Below are 24227 nucleotides of genomic sequence, written 5' to 3' on the forward strand. Positions count from 1 at the left end.
GTCTTAGCATTAAGTTTCAAGTATTGTAAAGCTAATGTCTGCTGACTTGTGTACTGATAATCTGCGGCAGATTCAAGTTACGGTTGCATGGTATTCAAATTGATAATCAGTTACCTTTCACTCCCATGCCAGTATTGTTTGGACCGCTTAGAATGGCTGACCAACTGGAGTATATACTGAAGTTCTCTGTAACCATGCAAACTAATTCCTTAGACTTTGGTGTTTACCCGTATCTTGGTTTGCAGGTATATATACTTTGATATTTTCAGTGGGTATTCAGTTTTTCCTTTGATATTCTTTCTCTGAGTACTTAGTTTTGGAAGAGGTTTCTATTGTCTTTGTTAGTTGTATAATTTTTAATTTTGACTGAAGTTCTTTTCTTGTATACAGGTGCCTGAAAGTTCTTCTTTTTTGGTTAACATTCATGAACCAATTATTTGGCGACTCCATGAGATGTTTGATCAAATAAAATTCAGTAGTGTATTTGGCTGTGCAGCTACTGCTGTTTCAGTAGATCCAATAATAAAAATCGGGTACTTATGAAGAGTTATTTCGTTCTTACATGATACTATCACCTTTTGTTCTTAATTTTAGACTTTTGATATGTATAAAGGTAACTTTTAAACCTGTAGGTTGCTTAATATCTCAGAGATCCGTTTCAAAGTGACCATGGCTATGTCACCTGCTCAACGCCCAAGAGGTGTTCTTGGATTCTGGTCATCTTTGATGACGGCTTTGGGGAACACTGAGCATATGCCGGTGAGTTCTTTCCGGAGTTTATATGCTTGTTTCAGTAATGTATGCTATAGGACATTATTATTAATTTAATTACAAGATTCATCCAAACCTGTTCTCATCAAAATGAGGTCAGTCATAAGGATGAATTTAATGCTCTTAACATAATCTGGAGAATTTTGACCAAGCTTGTACAACCAGATATCACCTTGATGTTAACCCTTATAATTAGGAATTTAAAAATTATTTAATTCCTTTTCAAGTCATAGGCATTCAAGAAATTTCTCTCTGAGCCTGAGCAGTATTTACTGTTTCTAACTTTTACGACCATTATAGGTGCGTATTACACAAAGATTTCATGAAGAACTCTGCATGCGTAAAAGTGCGCTTATTAGCAGTGCAGTGTCAAACATTCAAAAAGATCTTCTCAGCCAACCTCTTCGGCTGCTCTCTGGTGTTGACATTCTTGGCAATGCGAGCAGTGCACTTAGTAACATGAGTAAAGGTGTTGCAGCTTTATCCATGGACAAGAAATTTATTCAGAGCCGACAAAAACAAGTATGTCAGTCTTTTAACATCAGGGTTGTCTATACACTGTACATGTTATCAGCTTCAATTTATATAATGGTATTTCAGGATAGCAAAGGAGTTGAAGATATTGGTGATGTTATTAGGGAGGGGGGTGGGGCTCTTGCAAAAGGTTTCTTTAGAGGAGTAACCGGCATCTTAACAAAGCCTCTTGAGGGTGCAAAATCTTCTGGCGTTGAGGGCTTTGTTCAAGGAGTTGGCAAAGGAATTATTGGTGCTGCTGCTCAACCTGTGAGTGGGGTCCTTGATCTTCTTTCTAAAACTACTGAAGGTGCCAATGCCGTGAAAATGAAGATAGCATCAGCAATAACATCTGAAGAACAATTGCTTCGTAGGCGTCTCCCACGAGTAATTGGTGGGGATAATTTGCTCCGTCCATATGATGAATATAAAGCAACAGGGCAGGTGAATGACATAACTTCGCTCTTGCCAGTGCTATTCAGGCTTGTTTGTATCCATCTTTTTCTCATATAAGGAGTTACTATTGAGACTTCAGTTCTTTTTCTAGATGTTTATATTCTATCTCTTCTGTTACTGATGATTAGATACAATTATCGTTCATACCTTTCACCATGTATCTCTGTTTCAGTGGAACAAAAGGCAAGGGTTCCTCTGATCTTTGATGTAACTGTTAACAATGATCAATTAGGAGGTAGTAAGGATCCCTTTATATTCTAACATTTTCCGTAGGTTGAGTGCCCTTTTCATGAGCTAAAACCTGGACTTACCAATAATATCATTTCTTTTAATCCGCTTTATATTTGTGGCTAGTTAGATTTGAACCTGCATTGTGCTGATATGATATTAACGATTACCTTCTGCTGAGCAAAATCTGAGGTTGTCGTGAATATTGAGGGTTATAATTTTATACTCTAGCAGTAGAAAAATGGCTATCATATGACATATATATGGATTATTATGTACGATATAATAGATCGTATATGGAATATTAAAATTTTATCCACAAGTAGACTATTGTTTCTATGCTTGTTGCTAGTGTCTTGTGAACTAGCCGTAACTCATTTCTTTGTTTGGTGGAGTGAGGGCTTTATATTTACTCTCCTCATCTTCTTCCAACAATATTAGCGGAAAGGTAGATGATCGTGAGATATGTTTTTTATATTAGTGTATTTATTGTTTAATATTTGTGTAGACAAATTTCCATTCATTTTTGTTTCTATGGTGTGAAAGGCACACATGTTATTGTATTCACATACACTTCATCACTTTTTATTCCCTCGTTTTTTTGTGACTATAAGTCTTTGTATGTACTGGCACACACATATCGCTCCATTTAGTTCTACACTAAGACATGCATGTACTAGTTGTCTGTCAAAAACTTGAATAATTACATACTCAGTGCATAGGGGATATTTCTTCTAATGCATCATCGAAGTTAAGAGATATCATGATGTACAGGAGACATTTTCTTCATATATTTGGGACCTGTCCAGCGACTTAACCCCAACTATCACCACAAATCTGGAATTTTGGTACACTGGGAGGGATTTTTATATGTCAATAGAGCAACCATGGCTCAAATCCCACCAGCATCATATTTTAAAAGTGGGCCTTGATAACTCACTTATCTAATGAGTTTATAATGTGGGTGAAGGGAATCAAGTGTAACGATGGCTATTCAGTTCTGGCAGTGGTTTGATATGTTGCACTCAGTTGATCCAAGAGCTTACATTGCGCCAACAAGCTCGCAGTCCGGAACATGATAAATGCTACCAGAGCCGTAAGCTAGGCGGTAATGTGAAGTTAGGTGTCATGTGAAAATGAGTGCTACATCGCCTAAGCAAGCTAGCGTCACCTCTAGCACCCGTAGGACCCGTCTTTATAATCCAGATCATGCAGTGGTGATCCTAACATCCTGTAATGGACCATTGTTATTCTGCAAGGTGGAGACCGCGTATATAAGGTAGGATGAGTGTGATACTTTTTAGTAACACATCAGGAAGTTATCAACGTGTTAATTGGTGTATAATGTGGGTTACGGAATCATGTGTAAAACTGGCACTAACTTTTTTTGCAGTGGTTTGAGTCGATGGTCTTATAATGGAGAAGGTATTGGTTATACTAGTTGTACCATATCATATATACCTTTATCCAATTGGTAATTGACAAGTGTGAATTAAAATGGCACCTCGTTCTCTCTCTTCCCTTCCTTTTATCCACTTTCCTTCAACCTCATTCACCTAACCTCAGGCCCAAAAGCAGGCGCCCATTTTCCTTCGGCGGCCTACGGTTAAGCCTTCAGTGGTGAGCTGTATAAATGAGCAGCTAGCTATTAACTCTAATATCTTTCCCTCTTTTATTTAAAGATTGCATGAAGTTCAATTTTTTGTCTATTGCTTCTCAAGAATTGTTTCTCAGGGAAAAAGATCTAAAATAAATAAAAAATAATTCCATTTTAAAAAATCCAACTCTAGAACATTGATGAATAATGATGGTCTTTAGTTCTAGAAGTCCTCGAGCAATTGATTATCATGGATGAACAATGATGACACTCAAATGGTACCTGGAAAAAAATTACAATATGCTAATTCAGGTAATTAAAAACCCTAACGATTGAAAGTGAGGAAAACTGAGAAATTCCAAAGAATTATGTACTTTTGATATTCAAATTTGATGTTCTACCAAGTTTCTTGACTCAAGTACTTGGATCCTTCATCGTTGTGGCGGGAATTGGTGCTGATAAGAGATTGGGAGTTGGATTAGATGGCTGGGTTTTATGGGAAACAAGGGGAGAGGAACGTAGGGAGGAGAGGAAGTTCAATAATGATGTGTAATTTTTGAACTGGTTGGCAATTGATAATTGGTTTGTGGTACAAAGGATATGCTGCCTTAATTATTGTGGATACTTTCTCATTATAGTGGTAGCTCAAGAAGTGACAGGACCTAAAAGAAGATAACACAATGTTAATACAGGTTTCGGCCCATTAAGAAGGCACTTAATGTAGAGTTTTGTTGATTTGCAGGATGGAAACAATGGGAGGAGGATTAGTTGATTTGGGTTTTCATGGAAAGGATCAGTTTCGTAAAACCATGGCATATATGTTTTGAAATGATTCCAATTTGGGAGATTTGAAAAAGCATATAAAGAAGAGGATTGGTTCAATTAATTTATAGGTCTACAGGGAAGATCTTAATGGTTCGTGATAATGTTCTTCAAAAGTTTGTATCATAGATGCGTCAGCTGTCAGGAGTCAACTTTATTTGTCCAAGGGAGACGGACAAGCAGATGTCAATGTGTTACGTTTGGTTATTTTGGTAGTGGTAGTAGAGTGAGTTTTCTTTATTAAGGTGATTGCGGAGGATGATCAAGTTAAGATATCAAATTCCAAGGGGAGACAATTTTTCATTGCTTCTGTTAAAAATGTTGTGCAGAAGCCTCGAGCATTTTGAGCCTTTGTCACAAACTAATTTTTGAAAAGTGTGTTATATTTGTAGAAAGCTAGGCATATATGATATACTTGCTCCAGCTTGAGCTGGAGTGTTCGAAAATATCTGAAGAAATGATATTTGTGCTAGAGATATATTAGTATATTAGGAATGATAAGTCAGAAATATATTGATTGACAAATGTTAGGGATATATTGAGAGAATAAGGCAATATGCTGAGATATATTTAGTATATTCTTTAAATGTGTTGCGTGTTTTAAAACCATAATAGTATAAGTAATAAAGATCAACAGGGTTCTGCCGTCGATTTCTGATTCTAATTCCTATCAATTCTAATTACTCTGATTTTAATTCCTATCAATTCTAATTACTAACAATTATGGACACCCTGCATCAGAAATTACTAAACTTCAATTAAAGTAAAAAAAAAGAAATTGTTTTTATTGCTTCTAAAGTTGACTGAATGTTCTAAGTAGTTCATGGCCTTAGTAGTTTTAAATTTTCTGCAGGTTTCAATTCAACCTAGTTGTATGCTTTTATCTCTAGAAAAGTTTGGTACTATCTAATATACTGTTATTATTATGTAAAGGTAATATTGCAGCTGGCAGAATCTGGTACCTTTTTTGGCCAGGTTGATCTCTTTAAGGTTCGAGGAAAGTTTGCGTTATCAGATGCATATGAAGATCACTTTTTGATACCAAAGGGAAAGATCTTTCTTCTAACCCATCGTAGAATTTTGTTACTGCAAGTAAGTCAACATCAAACTTTTCATAATTTCTTCACTTGCGACTTCTGTCAGAAACTTGAAGGCACTATTTTCATTTCATTTTTCTTTCCAGCAACCAACAAATCTAGTGGCCCAAAGACAATTCAATCCAGCAAGAGATCCATGTTCAGTGTTGTGGGATGTTCTGTTAGAAAACCTAGCCACAATGGAATTGACACACGGAAAGAAAGATTTTCCAGGATCACCCCCTTCAAGGCTTATCTTGTACGTGCAAACTAGGTTACCTGAGTCAAAAGAAAATGCTCGTGTTGTTAAATGCATCCGTGGATCTCACCAAGCAATTGAAATCTTTTCATCTATCGAGCAAACACTACAAACTTATGGACCAAATTCCTCAAAAGTAATAATTTCTATTCTGGCCCACATTTGAGCATTAACCATGTGCATCATACTTAACACTATGTTTTGCCTGTTGCAGGTACTCCAGAAAAGAAAAGTGCCTAAACCATATACCCCAAGTACTACTGTTGTTGGCCATGAAGTATTGCCTAACGATGTGTTTGGTCTGTGGAGTGTGCAAGAAGACCAAAAGTCTGTTCCTGTGAATTCGGCTTTTGGCATGGTCTTTGCACTGCCTCAGTGAATCCTAGGGTAATTTCAGTGAAGATAATTCCAAATATTGTTATCATTGAAGAGACGGATGTCGATCATTTGCATCTCAAATTCTTAACGAGGACCAGTTTGTCATGCATCTAGATGAACCGAAAAAAGCATTTTACCACATACAAGCTTATGTTGGTAGATTATTCATTTGTCAGCAAAACTCTGGTATGTGTTAGCATCTTCATTTTGATGTAAAATATTCATTTCCATATGAAATCTTTGCATGTCATCTTTTGTTCTCTGACAGTAGTTCTTGAGAGATAGGCTCTCATTATTTTTCCAAATTAGTCATTTATAGTCTTTTTCAATAAGCAAAAGGATTCATTTTGTAGTTAGCTGGGTCAATTACACTAAACCCCCAAGCATTTTCAGCATTTCGCATAAACCCGCAATAACTTTTAAAATCGCACACTGAACCCCCCAATAACTTTTTGCATAAAATCTCCGACGACATCTTTTGGGTAAATTACACTATACCTCAATGACTTTCAAAATGTCTTTTTATTTTGTTTTTAAGTTCAAAATTGTTGGAGTTATCTACAAAGCGTAGAAACCTATTGAGGGTTTCTTGCAATGCCTAAAGTTATTGGGGGATTAGTGCGATTTTGAAAGTTATTGGGGAGTTTGCTACAAATCACTGAAAGTTTGTGGGGGTTTAAAACAGTATTACCCTGGATACAGACATTTTAAACATCTCCATTACTCAACAGTTGGAAGTTTTTTCTTATTAAACAGTCATCGAGTTACTATGCCGGCTTAATATTTCTTGTAAAGCTAAGCGGCATGGACACACATGACAGTTATTCAAATTTCTGACACAATGACCCGACAACATGATATAAATAATGCTGATACATGAATGCTAATAGTTTGAATTATCATATATTCTCAAAATGAAATCATACATTTTGATGGCTTTTCAAAAGAAATATAATTTTGCTTTTTAACTTTATACAAAATGTTAAGAAGTATAAACTTACTTTTATACAAAGTCAAATTTTATAGCATTTTCCACTATAGTTTTTGGTGTGTAGATGAAAATAATTAGATATCTCAATATTTAATATAAAAAAGGAAGTGTGTGTGAAGTATAGGATATATGTGCATGAAGTGTATGTCGGTGTTTTAAATTAAAACATGTATGTGATTAAGTGGATGCACATAGCCAAGGAAGGTCCATTACCGTTGCCAATTGTGTTGGGTTCTCAGGAGTGTATGGCTACGACTTCATGATAGAAGCACCTATACTATGTAGATGCGAAGGTTCCACACATTTGGTGGGACCAAATTTCGCATATATGCTATGAAGTGCTGAACTGTACGGTGAATTGTGTTATTGATCATATTTGGTGGCAATTCATAATTAATAAAACCAAAAGGAAGTAGATAGAAGATATGATGAGCTGTATCTTCTTATAGGCTTTTTGATATTTTCAAGACATTACCAACATTGTGGGAAGCATAATAGATACATGTGAAGTATAAACACAAATCATAATAAACTAAGCTACATGTGTAACATATATACCTCATTTATACCCACATGATCTTATGGAAGATACATGGAACCTATTAATGTTAGTCGAAAATCCTTTTATATCATCATACCTTAGACAAAGACAAAGCGTATGCTTATAGATCTTGGTGGGGCAAAAGGATAATGTCTATTTTTAAGCCTTTATGTTTTGATGCAGTATCAAGCTATGTACTTGAGGCTTCTGGAATTGTATCTACCTCAACTTCTGATCTGCCCTTTGAATGAAAATAATAGGAGCACGACAGAAGCTTCCTTGAAGAGCGACACAGAAAAACAAAGGAGAAGGTATTTTGTATGTATTTAGATTACATGTCAATTGTATTGTACAGCTGATGGCCGAATCTTCATGTAAATAATCTTGCTTTTCTTTCTATTAAGAGCAAATGAATTTTACTCCTCTCTGGGTGAGACGCATCAGAGGTGAGGCAATATTTTTATAGTGAAGAAAAGTGAATGAATAATTCTGAATAGACTACACCCCAATTGATGCCATTTATTAGTGAAAAATAGTACTTGAGATATCAAGCGAACAACCATAGCTTCTTATATGTCACATTTTGATTGCCTGAAATCAGATAATTTTTAGCAGTAGTAGAGGTGGTTGAGTTTGAAGACAAAAATGCAGTGGTAGAGTTTCCTAAATGAAGATGTTCTATATTTTACAACTCACAGCCCTAAATATACCTTAATATTTACCGCATCTTCTTGTGCGAACAAATGCGTTCCTCACCTCTTACTTGGTAGTCGATCTAAAGTGCAATAGAAGCAATCTCAAGTCCAATTGTAGTTTGAGGGGGGTGTTAAATATTGTACACTTCGATAGCTGAAAACAGTTATGTCAGCATAGACATCCGATAATGTCTTGAACGACCCTTTTATGAGATCGTGCGTTATCATTCACCAAATTCCGTAGGAAGTTACTCTCTGTAGCTATAGCTCTTTGCATCTATAAAATCAGTTACGGCTGTTATATACATGAGGTTTTAGAAGGTCATCATCACAAAGAGGATTGGACTTCCTAATTTACTCTTCATGGATTTTTAATAATGTAACATAGTTACAAATTAGATGGGCGACGTGTTACACAAACCAATACAAAATGGCAGCTAGAAGCCGTATGTACTCGTTATATATGTTGGAGGCATGCTTGTGAGAGCCACACGAGTACAGTAAGCTACCATGTAAAGTGATAAGAGGCTAAGGTTTTTTGAAAACCACGTGAAGAGATGCTTGTGGGGGCCACAAGCTTTGGAGAATTGAAAATGTCCAGCGGATTTTTGAGAGGCACTTGTGATTAGCTTCGGTTTTTTGGACAAGGCTCACCCGATTGCCTACATAGCCTGCAGCCTATAAAAAGGACTTTTGTCCTAGGGTTTCTTGGGTGAAAAGGAGGCAGGTGTGCAAGTACGAAAAGGGGAGAAAAAGCTGCTGTGTGCAGAGTGCAAAAGCAGAGAAAAGGCGGCTATGTTGAGAGAGAAAAGTAGAGCCGAATTTGAGAGGGGTTTTTGCATTCTTTTGAGAGAGTTTTTTGTATGAGAGGTTTGAGAGATTATTTGTGGGTTTAGATTTGAGAGATTCTAAACCCTATTTGTATTCTCTTTCCCTCTATTAGTAGACCCCCCTCCTTGCCCCGTGGACGTAGGCAGTTTGCCGAACCACGTAAAATTGGTTGTTTGAGTTTGTGGCCATTGTAATAGTTTTTAGGATCCCTCGACGCACAGTCCTAGAGCTGACGAGAGGAAGAGCTAATATCCCATTTTGATGAGATATTAGGCTTCAGATTCTTGTTCCTTTTGAGAAACAAGAATTCTTATTGATCTTTCTCTCTTATTGTGCATCAGAAATTTTGCCAAAATTTCCGCTGCGCACAACAAGTGGTATCAGAGCTCGGGCTAGGCTTGGGCTATTTGGAGGAGTAGATCAATTTGGAGGCTCGTCTAGGGTTTCGTTTGGTGATAAAGGTTGGATCTTTTGGTAAAGACTCTATCTTTTCAGTTTTGGATCTATTCTTCGTTCGTTGGTGCGTTGAGAAAGATGTCGGGGAAAGAAGGTGCTTCGGGTGTCGAGGGTGGTGCTTCTGGTGCGAAGACCATTCAGAGTTTGAATATCCACTCTATGAAGATAGATGTGGAGAAATTTAATGGCACAAACAACTTTGGATTATGGAGATGCGAGGTTTTGGATGCGCTGAACGCGCAGAATTTGAAGGATACCTTAGAGTTAGATGGCAAGCCAGATGAGATTGAAGAGAAGGTTTGGAAGAAAATGAATCGAATGGCGTGTGGTGTGATTAAGTCTTGTTTGACTCAAGATCTAAAATATGATGTGATGAATGAGACTTCTGCAAAGAAGATTTGGGAGATTCTCGAAAGCAAGTATTTGATAAAGAGTGTTGAGAACCGCTTGCATTTGAAGAGGAGACTTTATCGTTTCCAGTTGAAAGAAGGGAACCTCAATTAGAGATCACATGAACACCTACACAAAGCTTCTTGCGGATTTGGCGAATGTGGATGTCATAATTGAAGATGAGGACAAGGCGTTGCTGTTGCTGAGTTCCTTGCCAGACGAGGAATATGAGACATTCGTCCTTATTCTGATTAATGGGAAGGCATCCCTTTCGTATATTGAGGTCACTGCTGCACTAGTGAATTATCAGCTTCGAAAGAAGGATAATGAGGCTTCAGTTGAGCCGGTAGCAGAGGCGTTGGTCGCAAGAGGGAAGAGTTCAAACCGAAAGAATTGGAAGTCACAGTCTAGAGTAGGGCATCCTACAGTTGGAAAAGATCAGTGTGCTTGGTGCAAGGAGACTGGTCATTGGAAGAAAGACTGCCCAAAGCTCGACGAATGGATGAAGAATAAGCAGAAGGGAAAAGGGAAGCAACCATCATCAGAAGCAAACATCGTATCGGATGGTAATAATTCTGACTCTTCTATTTATTCGCTTTCTATCAGTCCTACAGATAGCTATTCGGAGGAATTTGAATGGATGTTGGATAGTGGTGCGACCTATCATGTGTGCCCTAGAAGGGAATGGTTCTCTAGTTTTGAGAAGCTGGTAGATAGTGGTGTGGTGTACATGGCTGATAACCGTGCATGTCAGATCCTTGGGATAGGAAGAATTAGCATAAAAATGTTTGACGGGACTGTTAGGGAGTTAAATGATGTGAGATATGTTCCTTCTTTGAGGAAGAACTTGATCTCAATTGGAGGTTTGGTTGGAGATGATCTGAATGTTCGAATTGAGGACATGGTTCTCAAGATTGTGGAAGACTCTCGGATTGTGATGAAGGGCGTCAGGAGGAATAACATGTATTACTTGACTAGAGGTATAGTGACAGGTGGAGAACTGGCGACTTCTGTTGATTCGACTAGACTGCGGCATTTGGGGCTTGGCCATTCCAGTATTGATTCCTCGCATAGATTGAAAGAGGGTGTAAAGACCTGCAATTTAAAGTTCAGTGAACATGTTGATGTGAGCAAGAAGACCGAGGTGAAGTTTGACACCTCTATTCACCGAGTTAAGTGTCGTTCTAGAGGAGTTCACGTGGATGTTTGGGGGCCTTCCAAAGGGGCATCATTGGGAGGTAATCGAAGTTTGGTTTCCTTTGTTGGTGGCTGTTCTAGGCGTGTTTGGGTTGTAACCAAATCCCCTTTGGAGAAAGTCCTAGTAGTATCCAACAGATTGAAGAAGTGTGTGATAGACAGAAAGGTGAAGGTACTCCATTCTGGTTTTGATGGGAGGTACAAGATGGACCTGTTTCTGCATTGGAGCAGAGCTCACGGCATTTCGAGACACTTTGTTGGAAAGGAAATCTTGGGGCAACTAGATAGGGTGACAAATTTGGAGAACCGTGCCTTGCTGGAGGAGGAACGGTGTTGGTGGTCGAGCAATGGTTTGCAGAAGAGTTTCTGGACTGAGGCTTCGACATATTTGAGTCATCCTATTGAAGAGTTGTCAACTGCTGTGATTGGAGGTAAAACTCCATTGGAAGATAGGTCTGGTAGTGTCACTTTGGTTGAGGCTTCGATGAGGAAGCCAATTGACTCTCAGCAAGTGGAGAGTTTTGGACAGACCTTAGAGGTGTCGCAGCGGGTGGAGATTGATGCTACTTCATATTGGGTGGGGATTTTTCCACATACTCCAGGTCATTCTGCATTGGTTGGGATTCCAGCTGAGGTGACACAGCGTGGGAGTCATTTGAATTCGGATGCGGATGATGAGTTGATTGATTCGAGTGTAGCTGGTAGACATAGTTTGGATATGGTCATTGGTTCACCTCAGGTGGAGGTATTTGAGGCCATTGGAGGAGCTATCAGCTGTAGACTTGATCGTGATGTTGGAGAAGGGTTGCGAACTCTTCTAGTTGATTGAGGTCGTTCGCGGCCATTTGGGTGAACTACGTTTGGCTTGATTCCTTGGACAAGAGGATACGTAGGCAGTCTTTCAGATGCAGCCGGTTTTGGATTAGTTGAGTTTGATGGGGGTGAGATTGTTGGGACTCTCGTTCGGGTTCTCGACTTGTTGTGGATTGAGTTCTTACTGGTCACAACAAGTGGGACATTTGGATGCTTTGGTGTCGGCTCAGTTTTGAGAAAACTTCACCGAGGTGGAGAATTGTTGGAGGCATGCTTGTGGGGCCACACGAGTACAGTAAGCTACCATGTAAAGTGATAAGTGGCTAAGGTTTTTTGAAAACCACGTGAAGAGATGCTTGTGGGGGCCACAAGCTTTGGAGAATTGAAAATGTCCAGCGGATTTTTGAGAGGCACTTGTGATTAGCTTCGGTTTTTTGGACAAGGCCCACCCGATTGCCTACATAGCCTGCAGCCTATAAAAAGGACTTTTGTCCTAGGGTTTCTTGGGTGAAAAGGAGGCAGGTGTGCAAGTACGAAAAGGGGAGAAAAAGCTGCTGTGTGCAGAGTGCAAAAGCAGAGAAAAGGCGGCTGTGTTGAGAGAGAAAAGTAGAGCCGAATTTGAGAGGGGTTTTTGCATTCTTTTGAGAGAGTTTTTCGTATGAGAGGTTTGAGAGATTATTTGTGGGTTTAAATTTGAGAGATTGTAAACCCTATTTGTATTCTCTTGATCTCCCCCTCCTTGCCCCGTGGACGTAGGCAGTTTGCCGAACCACGTAAAATTTGTTGTTTGAGTTTGTGGCCATTGTAATAGTTTTTAGGATCCCTCGACGCGCAGTCCTAGAGCTGACGAGAGGAAGAGCTAATATCCCACTTTGATGGGATATTAGGCTTCAGATTCTTGTTCCTTTTGAGAAACAAGAATTCTTATTGATCTTTCTCTCTTATTGTGCACCAGAAACTCTACTGAAATTTCCGCTGCGCACAACAATATACACCATATCACAAGGGATTTTCCTTCTTTTTACACCAGAATTGATCATAGTGGCAGCTTGATATTATAGCCCAGTCAAAGCAGAAATAAGATTAAGAGAAATATAACTAATTAATATCTAATGTTTTGGGTTATGATAATATAGTCATTTCAGGTTTTATTTAATGGAATTTTTAATAGATAGTTAAAATTGAACTTATTTAATATTCAACAAGGGATGCAAGGACTAGGTGTCACGCCCCGCTTCCCAAAATACCCGGAAATCGGAACGTAAACAAGCCCGCGACGTATTAGATTGAGAAGAAATATACACTATCATTTTTTTTCTTTTTCTTCTCAATCCAATATGCTAAGCGTCTGGAAATAGATACAATGCAAAGGCACAGGTCCCCAATCACAATCAGTAAGAATATAATGACAACCCAGAATAAGGAAAAGACAAATCATTAATGGTAAATCATCCCAGACATAAAAATATGGGTCAAACACGCCCTTATTACAAAACGGTCCAACTAAAAATACATAATCCAACATAAATAAAAGGAAAGTACTGCTAAATTAACTAAATCCAATATCAGACTAAAGTAAGGTTCTACCAAAGAGATCTAGCGCTCATCAACTACTACAGAAAGAAAACAACTGGCTTCAGCTTATTCTTCTACTCTACCTGCAAAGCGCTCCTACTGAGAATCTTCTGGCTCCTGCACGTTTCCGAACTGAGGCTGTCTGTCTCCTAAATCTGACGTATACCCAGAAAATAGGAGTACGTCAGCGTGTATACACACGGTAATATCTCATATGGAAAAAATATAACGGTCGTATGACCAATGCGAAAACCGATGCAACAACGGAAATAACAAAAGAAGCATGCAACTAGGAGTATAACCAAAACAACATGCAATCCACTACTAACGATAACAATCAGAAGAATCCATAAACATTTGAATCACAAAATCATACAACTAGATGAAATTAATACTTAAAAATCTACAACTCGAAACGTAGTACGTCGAGCGAAATAATCCAAACAAGGAAACCCTGATTTGTCGAACCATCATGCTGAACCATGCTAAGGGACCTATAGGTAATTTTATACGCCTACAATAACATATTTATTTTTATTTTGCACATAATATTCAAAATTTCGGGGTTTTACATTCTTCCCCTCTTAAAAAGAATTTCGTCCCTGAAATTCCGTAATCATATCCTAGAGATTAATAATACTAGAAAAGCATGTTGAGGGGATAATCAAGATAAGAAAACCCACATATACACATCTTGCATCATTAATCTCTAGATATGTGTTCACTGGAAAAATTGTAGCTTTCATCATCGATTCCATTGTACACTCTTGTAATAGTTTATCGATTACAAAGATCCGGTCTTTTTATAAGATCCGGTTACAACGAAAATCAAATAAAAAGAAATGTATATACCATATGTTTCAAATTGTAGATAATTAAATATTAATCCCGATCTATGTATGAAAAGAAAAATACAACCGTCCTACCTCTCACAAGAATCCATAGACATCTTAAGTAACAATGTCATTCTATAACAAAATTACTGGTCCACATCTCACTAGAGTCAAGTTCACATTATCGTATATCTGGTTAACAACCACAACTCACACTAGTGGAAAATCATGTATCGCTGACGGGCATTCCCGTCAGCGATGCCCCAAACAATATACAAACACGATACTGTCAAGAAGATAAAGAGATGGCAGCTTTTGGTCACTGGGAACCTGGAACCAAGAGTAAAATCAGTTGTGGATGTAACATAACTATGATGGTTCACAAGAACAAAGTAGCAAAGCAAAAGATCAGGATTCCCTATATATAAACTACTTCAAGAAAGACAGAAGACAAATAACAACTCAAATTACTTGATATATCATCCATTGTAAAGGTTCTGAGCTAAGAAATAAAGAATGAAATGAATGAATTGGCATCAAAATGAGTGCTTCCAATGAGATATTGCTAATTCTCCACTTATCCCACTCAGAAACAGAAAAGGTTAAAATTCATAAGATATGCAATGTCTTAGAACACCAACATTAGTTAAGTCTATTGATGCCGCTTCCACCTGTCTTAACATCTAGGCAGAATGAGTAGGCCCTTGGAAAAACCAGACATCCTCGATTTGTGCTTCCTATGAATCCCAAATATGTGACAGGCAGGGTTTTATACTTTATTATAGGGGTTTCGGGTGCCATTAGGAGTACAGGTTTATAGATAGTGCTTAATATACAAACACGAGTTTAGGATATAACTCACTAAGATAGGTCATCCGCCCTATCCATGTCATCGTCCGCGTTGCCACTGGCGGATCCATCCCTACGACTCGTGCTCCCAATAGTATCATCTCCAATCTAACAACAAAATAATTTAAATTTAGAATCACATAATATTGTGTGTAATCATGTTTTACATATATAATAAGTATACATGTCTGCTACTCTCTCCACTACCAGTAAATGCCTTTTGAGTGGCCAAGAAGTTCATAATCTGGCTTTGCACCCGAGTAGGAACCCGCCTTCTACAAGATTTCATTATTTGCCTAGAAACCATCGCAAAAGTAGCAGTAGGCTGGATCACTCGCATAAGCTCCTCTTGAATATCCTCTCACATCTCCTCGGGAATCTGACCATCTAACATACTCATCACAGAGGAAACAAGCTGCATCGCCTGCTGAGTGCAATCCTCCCGCGGCATGTAAGAGGGCCCCGATGGCATAGTCGAGGGTGTGGAAATTGGCGGAGGCTGGAATTGTGTAGACACCCTCTGAGCTCAAACTCTCATCCACCTGGTCCTCCCTTTTTTAGGAAGTCCACAAACTAGATGGCTCACATTATAATTCTGCTCTCTAGTCAGGGGCTCTTGGCTCTGTGCAACAACCTCAGAATATGTGTTTTCCAGAGCTTCCTAGAAGACAAAAAAAATAAATTTAAGAATTGGCCTTTTAAAAATAAAAGATATTTACCTGAACAAGTAAAATAAAAGTACATGTGAAGGGTGTTTTGTGCAACATAAAAGTACATGTGAAGAAGGGTGTTAAGTGCTAATAAATAGTTGAAGGGTGCTTTGGCTTGTAAGGTGATAGGTTTTGTCATTAGCATTTCAAAGGTTTTCGAGAATAAAACCAAGTAGATCAATCATGTTACAGTATGTTATTTCTTATGCATTGTTATATCCTAACAAGCAAGCCCCTCATATTTATAGCTATCTGAAAGTAAATATGCAATACTCTCTTAAAGAGTCTGATAAGCGCATTAAAAGCACATTGTGTTTTTTTTGGTATATCATCTAATAATTATATACCAATTCGATAATTTAGCCATTAAATTTAGTTGGGAGCAGTTTTTTTTTTCATAATAACGAGGTATTAAATACCGAATCTTTGCTAATAGTCATCAAAAGATCAAGCATGAAATCATTAAAACATGCAAAATATGTGTAATATATTTTGGAAATTCCTGTTTTTCTCTATATTACATACGTTAGCAAGAGTTCCATCTGATGTATATATTGTGATTTTCCAGGAAATGTTATGATTCCTTGACACGTGTTAGGTGTTGACTTTATCCCTACTTAGGCTTCGGGATAAAATACCCCAGAATCAGACTCTGGCGTCTTTTTGTTCGGAAAAAGACTAAACCGGCGACGCGTGTTAGGCGTCGGCATATCCTTTCTTAGAATTCAGGATGAAATTCCCCATGCGTGTAAGGCATGGATTTTGGTGTTATTAATAACAGCCTGCCGCAATGTTGAATATGCGGGCGAGTGTTCTTTTTAACGGTTAAGAACTAACCGGCAGCGCGGGTTAGGCGCAGACTTATCCATGCTTAGGTTTCAGGGTAGAATACCCCAGAATCGAACTCTGGTGTCTTTTTGTTCGGAAAAAGACTAAACCGGCAGCGCGTGTTAGCCATAGTGACATCGGTCCATACTACAAACCTCTTTCCATATTACTTATCTTGCCACATTAGAGTACCCCTGTCAACTGTACCAATCTTCTTATTTAGAAACCTAATAATGTCTTTGAAGGACCAATTTGCTCCCCAATCTTCATGCCCAACAAACTTTGCTCTCAAGATGGACTATATTAGCACATTATAACAATACCCACCTTGCCTTTCCTAGTACATAAACCCATATTGAAACTCCCCAATGTTAGAAACTGTTGTAAGTTACAATGTAGGGAAGTGGCATATTTGCAATTCAATCAGTGTGTATTTTAGGACCATCCAGATAGCCCACATACTACTTACATACTTATACACATGTATATGTGTGTATATGTGTGTGTGTAATCATGTGTGATGTGTGCGTATGTATGCATATATATGCGTGTCAGTGTGTTTAATTCTTATAATAAACAGAGATTTCATATAGATGCATACATACACATCTACATGCATTCAAGAGTTGAAGCTATTATCTCTAATAAATAATTATATAGAACATATAATGATTACATGACTGCTACTTTTTTGGCCTATCATACAGTTTTAAGACTTTGCAAAAGGGACATGACTTTGCTCTTCAACTTGAGAAAATGCTTGACATTATCTAAACTTAGATTTATATAAATCAATATCTTATAGCAGTTTCTACAACATCCTCTAGTGCATAAATGAAAATATCCTAACAAGCAAGCCCCTCATACGAATGGGTAATAGTAACTCGGCTAATAAGATGACCAAAAGAAGAGTACAAACAATAAATTCCCAACATGATAACAGGCTAATAAGAGCTAAGATAATTAGTTAACCTGCATTTTCTTGGTCAATTCTAGCTTTTGTTTCTTAGTCTCATCGTCATCGTACCCCTGGTATCCAAATAAAAATTCCCACCCTACGGGATTGTCTTCGATGTTGAAATATCTCTAAAAAATAAAATATAGTTAAGCATGGACAATTGACAGAATTAAAAAATAATTGTGCTAAATATAAGAATTTACCCAACAATCTCGATATATACTCTCCAGGACATGAAATGGCTGCTCCCAAGCCTCGTAATAGGGATTCACATTGTCACTCATCCGTATCAAACATCCAAGGTATGAGCTGAAGTTATTAGCCCACTGTCCGGTTGGAATCCCATTATGTCCCCATCTCACAATTGCTCGAAAACCATCCGGTGGTAACTTTTTTTTAAAGTTACTTCCTTGGCGTCCTTTCTTCTGGTAAAGTTTTTCTCCTACAAAAAAGAAATAATAGATATATCAACACTTTTATTTAATCAACACTTTTATTTAAGCTCTTAGAATTTACTAAAAAAGGAAGAAGAAAAATTGTAAGGAAAAGAGAAACCTGAGAATATTATGTTTATTAGATATGGATACAATTATGGAAACATTCAAATTTCAACATTCTGGAATTGATTATGTTTTTTTATTAATAGACTCGGAATTGATTAAGTTTTTGATCAAACTCACCAAATCTTTGTCTGATTTCATTTTTTGCATCAGATAAAATCTCATCAATCTGTGGGGCCCATTCATCCAATCTTTTTTTCGCAAGCATGTATTTTTCAGTCTGCTTGAATCTGTACCCCTCTGCACATGCTGGTAAGGGCCCGCGCTCAATCCTAGGAATGTATGCTCGAAGTATAACTGGATGATCTGCATATAATGGTATGTGAGTCGGCTCTTCCTCACCCTCACCTATAAAAATAAAAGAAATAAATTATCATTGTGCATATATCATGAATAAAAATACGTAAGTTAAACTAAGTTATACCTGACATCTCTGATGAACTCGGAGGCTCTTCATCAGTGGATTGGTTTTGACTGGGGTTAGCTTCGAATAACCTCCTGTTAATATTTTTAGACATCTGCAAGTTGAATAAACATACAAATTAATATAACATAGATGCAAATTAGCTTGGCAAAAATAAAAACAATATGTATTGTTGCGTTACTAAATTTTTCATTTCACATCAAGTTTGTAGGCATTTGCAAGCTGAATATACAAAATAAGATATTACATATTTATATCGTCCATACAATTTGCAAACTAAAAAAAGTTACATGAAGACCCGATTATAAATAATTGCTGTTTAGCTCCTATTAATGTTTGTGATAATATTTGGAATGTCTGTCCGAGTTGTTGGAGCATCCGTTTCAAACACTACGTTTTGAGGGTACGAGAATTCATCGATCGCTGTATTTGGCTCATTGAAGTTGTTTATATAGCTCTCGTCATCATCTTCATTCGTGGAAGGTTGAATATAAGCCCTAGAATCCTTGTACAAGACAACCCACTCGTCTTTAACTGTAGGATCTTTCACATAGAAACATTGTCCCACCTGAGATGCAAACATGAATTTTTCATCACTATCAATTTCTTTATCGAGATTGACAATTGTAAATCCAAAGGGATCCTTTTGAGTCTTTGTAAAACACCAACGAATCATGAACATCATGTATTTATGTTCATTTGGACCACCATAGCCGTAGAATATCTCCACCACATCTTCCAACATTCCATAATATGTTATATTATTTTCAATAGGATTCTGATCTCTTCTGTTTGAGAAACATTCCCGTGAGAAGGTAGCCATGACACCACTATTCTGGGTGACCTTCGTATCATCAACCTCCATCGTGACAAATTTATAACCGTTAACACGATACCCACCATATTGAATTACAGCATAGTAAGGCCGCTTTGCGTGAACCTTCACTTCTTCTGATATTTGATTATTAAGGACAAGTTGTTCCTGGATCTAAATATATACAAAAATAAGCAAACTATTAAATCAAGACATTTCTAAGTTTTTTATCAATGAAATACAAATATCGCTAAATTTAACAATACTTACTTCACTATTCAACCAAGCAGGGAATTCCTTCATATGCCTTTCTTTAATGTCATGTACAGCTGTACTACCGGTAACTTCATTCTTAAGTTTTTCCTGATGTTGCCTATTAATGTGCATAAATTTAATTATTATTGTCAAAATAAAAATTTTGTCAAAATAGAAATTAAAGAGTAAATGGTATTAAAAATTCTTTTTAGATATTTTACCTCCGGTACTCCGAGAAGATTTCAAGATTATTTACAACATATGCATGCGCTTGATCTAACAATATGTTAGAATAATTTTTGTTCAGCCCGCGAGGATAGAGAACTGTGTACTCCTTATTATCAACGGGTGCTTGAAGTTCAGTTTGTTCCCCTCTCATATAACGAGAGGCAAATAAGAGACACTCGCTTCTCACGTAACTTTCAGCTATTGAACCTTCTGGGCGAGCTCTGTTACGCAATTGACGCTTCATTGAACCCAAATATCTAAAAAAGGAATATTAATCAGATATAGATGTAAAGAAATTTACATTTAATAGATATAAATATTGATGTGGATCGATTAAATTTTTCTAAATACTAACCTCTCTATTGGATACATCCAACGATAATGGACTGGTCCTGCTATTGCAGCCTCCTCCGCGAGATGATGTGTAAGATGAACCATTATTGTGAAAAAAGATGGAGGAAAGAGCATCTCCATTTCACACATTGTTTCAGAAATATTTTCTCCAAGTTTCTCAAAGTCACGGGCGTCTATAACTTTAGAACAAAGCTTTCTGAAAAATCCACAAAAATCAATAATAACCTTCACTGTTTTTTTATTCTGCATAGTACTGCGTAGTGCCACAGGTAGCAATTGATGAAGAAGCACGTGATAATCATGAGTTTTAAGCCCTAATATTTTCCTTTCTTGCACCTGGACATAGTTCGATATGTTTGCGGAGTAACCCTCTGGTAACTTTATTGATTTGAGGACTTGACAAAATGTTTGCATCTCAACTTTCGACATTGTAATACGAGATGCAGGCAACTCTAATCGGTCATTTCCGACATTTTTTGGCTGCAGTTCCTCTCTAATGTTCAATGCATTTAGATCTCGACGAGCTCGTAGATCATCCTTTGATTTATTAGCATCTTGCAACAGTGTGGACAAAAGATTATCACAAATATTTTTTTCAATGTGCATAACGTCCAAGTTGTGACGTATTTTTAGCTCTTTCCAATAGCGGAGTTGAAAAAAAATGCTGAATTTTGTCCACCCTGAAGGTAATTTTACGACTTCAGCCCCATCACTCACCACTTGTGCTTGTCTCTTTCGTTTTGGCATCCTTTTGTTAATACGCAAGTTCCTTACTCCAAGTAAATCTTCTTTCGAATAGCGCTTCTTTCCAAACCTGACGGCAGGGAACATCTCAAGCAAATGTACAATCTGATCCCCACGTAATGGACGCGGAGCATCTCTCTTCTCAACAGTATCATCAAAAAACTTGCTCCATTTTTTGGTTCTGTACCTGTGTTTTATGTTCAACCACCTTCTATTAAACCAATAACAAAACTTTCGACTGTGCTGCAGATAAAGACCTTTGAATTCTGGACCACACACTGGACATGCATATGTTCCCTTTGTAGACCAACCTGAAAGATTCGCATAGGCTGGAAAATCATTAATTGTCCATAGTAAAATAGCACGTAGTCTGAAAGACTGCTTTGCATGAGTATCATAAGTCATAACCCCTTCAGTCCAGAGTTGTTTTAACTCATCAATTAGCGGTTCTAAAAACACATCTATGTCATTGCCTGGTGCATGCTTGCCCGGTATCAATAATGAAAGTATCATATACGGTTGTTTCATGCAAAGCCAAGGTGGTAAGTTGTAAGGCGTTAATACCACAGGCCATGTAGACCAACCAGAACTCATTATCCCAAATGGATTGAATCCATCGCTAGACTGTTAGCCCTTATGTTTTGATGATGTTCTTACAACCACCATTATTGGTACTAATGGCTTATTGAGTGAAATTGTAGTAAATCTATTTATCAAGCTCGTTAGTGCCATAAATGGAGGATGGATGGAATATATGCTACAAAGATAATATCCAAAGGAGGAGGAGGCCAAGAGATGAAGCAACGTTATTTCAAGAACGACAAATTCGACTAAAAGCTTCATCCAATTAAAACTATATCAAAGCTCAAGTATTGCTCTCTATATAAGGATATTAGCTTTCTTTTGTTTCCCTCTCTAGTGCTAGAATGTAGGCAAAGAGTTACTGAGTTTACTTGAAGCTATTGGGAATCGTTGGTTCGTCGGTTTGTGCCGAGCTGTGCTAAGGGACCTATAAGCAATTTTATATGCCTACAATATGAAATATAACTATATCTACACTTAACAATTTAGAATGCGAATACTCCCACTTAACCCTTAACTAAAGGGAACTAGTACGTTGGGTAAAAAAATCCAAATAAGAAATCCCCCATATATATACCATGTGTTCCGAATGATTAGGAGTCAAGTGTTAATACCATCTAGCGTTAAGTATAAACATGGCTAAACAACATATATAATCATAACTACTAATGCATATAAGCACATATAAATATCAACATCTTACCTGCTCAAACAAGTGTGGATAGTCGCGGTGTACATCTTCCTCACGCTCCCAAAAAATCTCTTCGGCTCCATGCCGGATCCCTTGAACTTTCACTAATGGAATGACTTTATTTCTAAGCTTTTTATTCTCTCTAGCAAGAATGCATACTAGAATCTCTACAATAGTCAAATCATCCTAGATCTGAATCTCTGGTTCATCCATCACTCTCTACTGCTCCTCATTGTGAAAATGCTTCTTGAGCATCGAAATATGAAAGACATTGTGTACACTTGACATCGAGGCTAGAAGAGCTAACCTATAGGAAACAGCTCCAATACGCTCAATAATCCTGAAGAGACCAACATATCTCGGGACAAGCTTTCCCCATCTACCAAATTGCTGAACGTCCTTTATCGGTGATACTTTCAACATAATTAAGCCTTCGACCTGGAACTTTAGTGGTTGTCTCTGCTGATCTGCATAACTCTTTTGCCGACTCTGTACAGTAAGAATGTGCTCTCTAATCAATGCCACATCCTCTGTGGTCTGCCTAATTAGTTCCGGCCCAAGCAATAGGCTATCCTCTGGCTCTGCCTAACATATAGGTGATCTGCAAGGTCTCTCATACAATGCTTCATACGGTACCATCCCGATAGTAGCTTGATAACTATTATTATATGCAAATTCAATCAATAGGATGTGGTCCTCCCAGCTACTCTGTGTTGGCCTTCTTGTTTTGATGATGATTTACAAATAATTTACTACTAATATTGTTTGTCTAGTATTTGTACATTCCTATGTATTGTAGACAAACAACGTAGTTGGAGGATGGATGGATTGCGCCATAACGATCATATCAAATGGAGGTTGGCGGAATTGTGGAATGAAGCAACGTACAATTCAAGTTAAAGATCAAGTTCAAGCTTCATCCGCAAGTGTACTAAGTCAAGCTTAATTAAAGATCAAGATTGCTTGGGTAAATTAGTTTTAGATTTTATATTATGTGTGTTAGTACTTTAAGCTCAATCATATACACACATACACGCTTTGGTTTTGGTTTTGTATATATACAGTTATATATATACATATATGTTTTTGGTTTAATAATTTTCGAGTTTATATATGAAACAAATGAATAAAATTGGAAAATACTATTTTGTTTCATGTTTATATGCCTATATATGATTTCACCTTTAACAAGCTTATATTTAATGAAATCATATTTAGTGTTTTTGTATATATTGCATAGAATATGCAATTTTATGAAAATATTGTATTTCTAGGTTATAGACTTCATAACAATATGTTATATCTTTTATCAAGTCTATATAATCATTTCATAAGGTTTCAAAATGTTGTTTAAGTCAAAATATCAAAATATCAATTTTCAGGTTTTCATGTTTTGGACTATTTTGTAAAATGATGATATTTTTCATTTGGGAAGTCCTTTTTCAAAACCAGTCATTGTAGCATGTTTATTATCATGTCTACAATCATTCCCCAAAGTTTTACATTTTTTGGAATTTATTTGATATTTTTAAACAGCATTTTAAAATCAGATTTTTGAGTGTCAGTTTTCGGTCGACCGGTACGGTCGACCGGTACGGTCGACCGGTACGGTCGACCGATACGGTCGACCGCACGCCGGTCGACGAAGCGATGGTGCGGCAGAATGTTTTCCTCATGTTTTTGCTCTCCATCGGTCGACCGAACGTTCTGTCGGTCGACCGCCAATAGATCCGTTAGACACTAACGGCTATTTTTCTGAGCTGTCTTCTGGGGCTGTTTCTGTCTTTTTGCTTGGGGTTTTTGGCTGA

At 37.4% G+C, this 24227-nt stretch overlaps 1 protein-coding gene across 1 annotated transcript in view; it reads left to right on the top strand.

Annotated features, from left to right (window-relative positions):
- Positions 1 to 8128, top strand: part of LOC109846239 — a 104358-nt gene extending 96230 nt beyond the window's left edge. Inside the window, exons 58-66 of the mRNA XM_020415462.1 lie at positions 71 to 245; positions 391 to 533; positions 633 to 759; positions 1072 to 1293; positions 1372 to 1728; positions 5321 to 5479; positions 5571 to 5858; positions 5937 to 6286; positions 7816 to 8128. Of these exons, the coding sequence (XP_020271051.1) occupies positions 71 to 245; positions 391 to 533; positions 633 to 759; positions 1072 to 1293; positions 1372 to 1728; positions 5321 to 5479; positions 5571 to 5858; positions 5937 to 6101 (1636 nt within the window). The 3' untranslated portion in view covers positions 6102 to 6286; positions 7816 to 8128. The remainder of the gene's footprint in view (positions 1 to 70; positions 246 to 390; positions 534 to 632; positions 760 to 1071; positions 1294 to 1371; positions 1729 to 5320; positions 5480 to 5570; positions 5859 to 5936; positions 6287 to 7815) is intronic.

Source organism: Asparagus officinalis, chromosome 6, assembly GCF_001876935.1.
Source record: "Asparagus officinalis chromosome 6, Aspof.V1, whole genome shotgun sequence".
In the NCBI taxonomy this organism is placed as follows: domain Eukaryota; kingdom Viridiplantae; phylum Streptophyta; class Magnoliopsida; order Asparagales; family Asparagaceae; genus Asparagus; species Asparagus officinalis.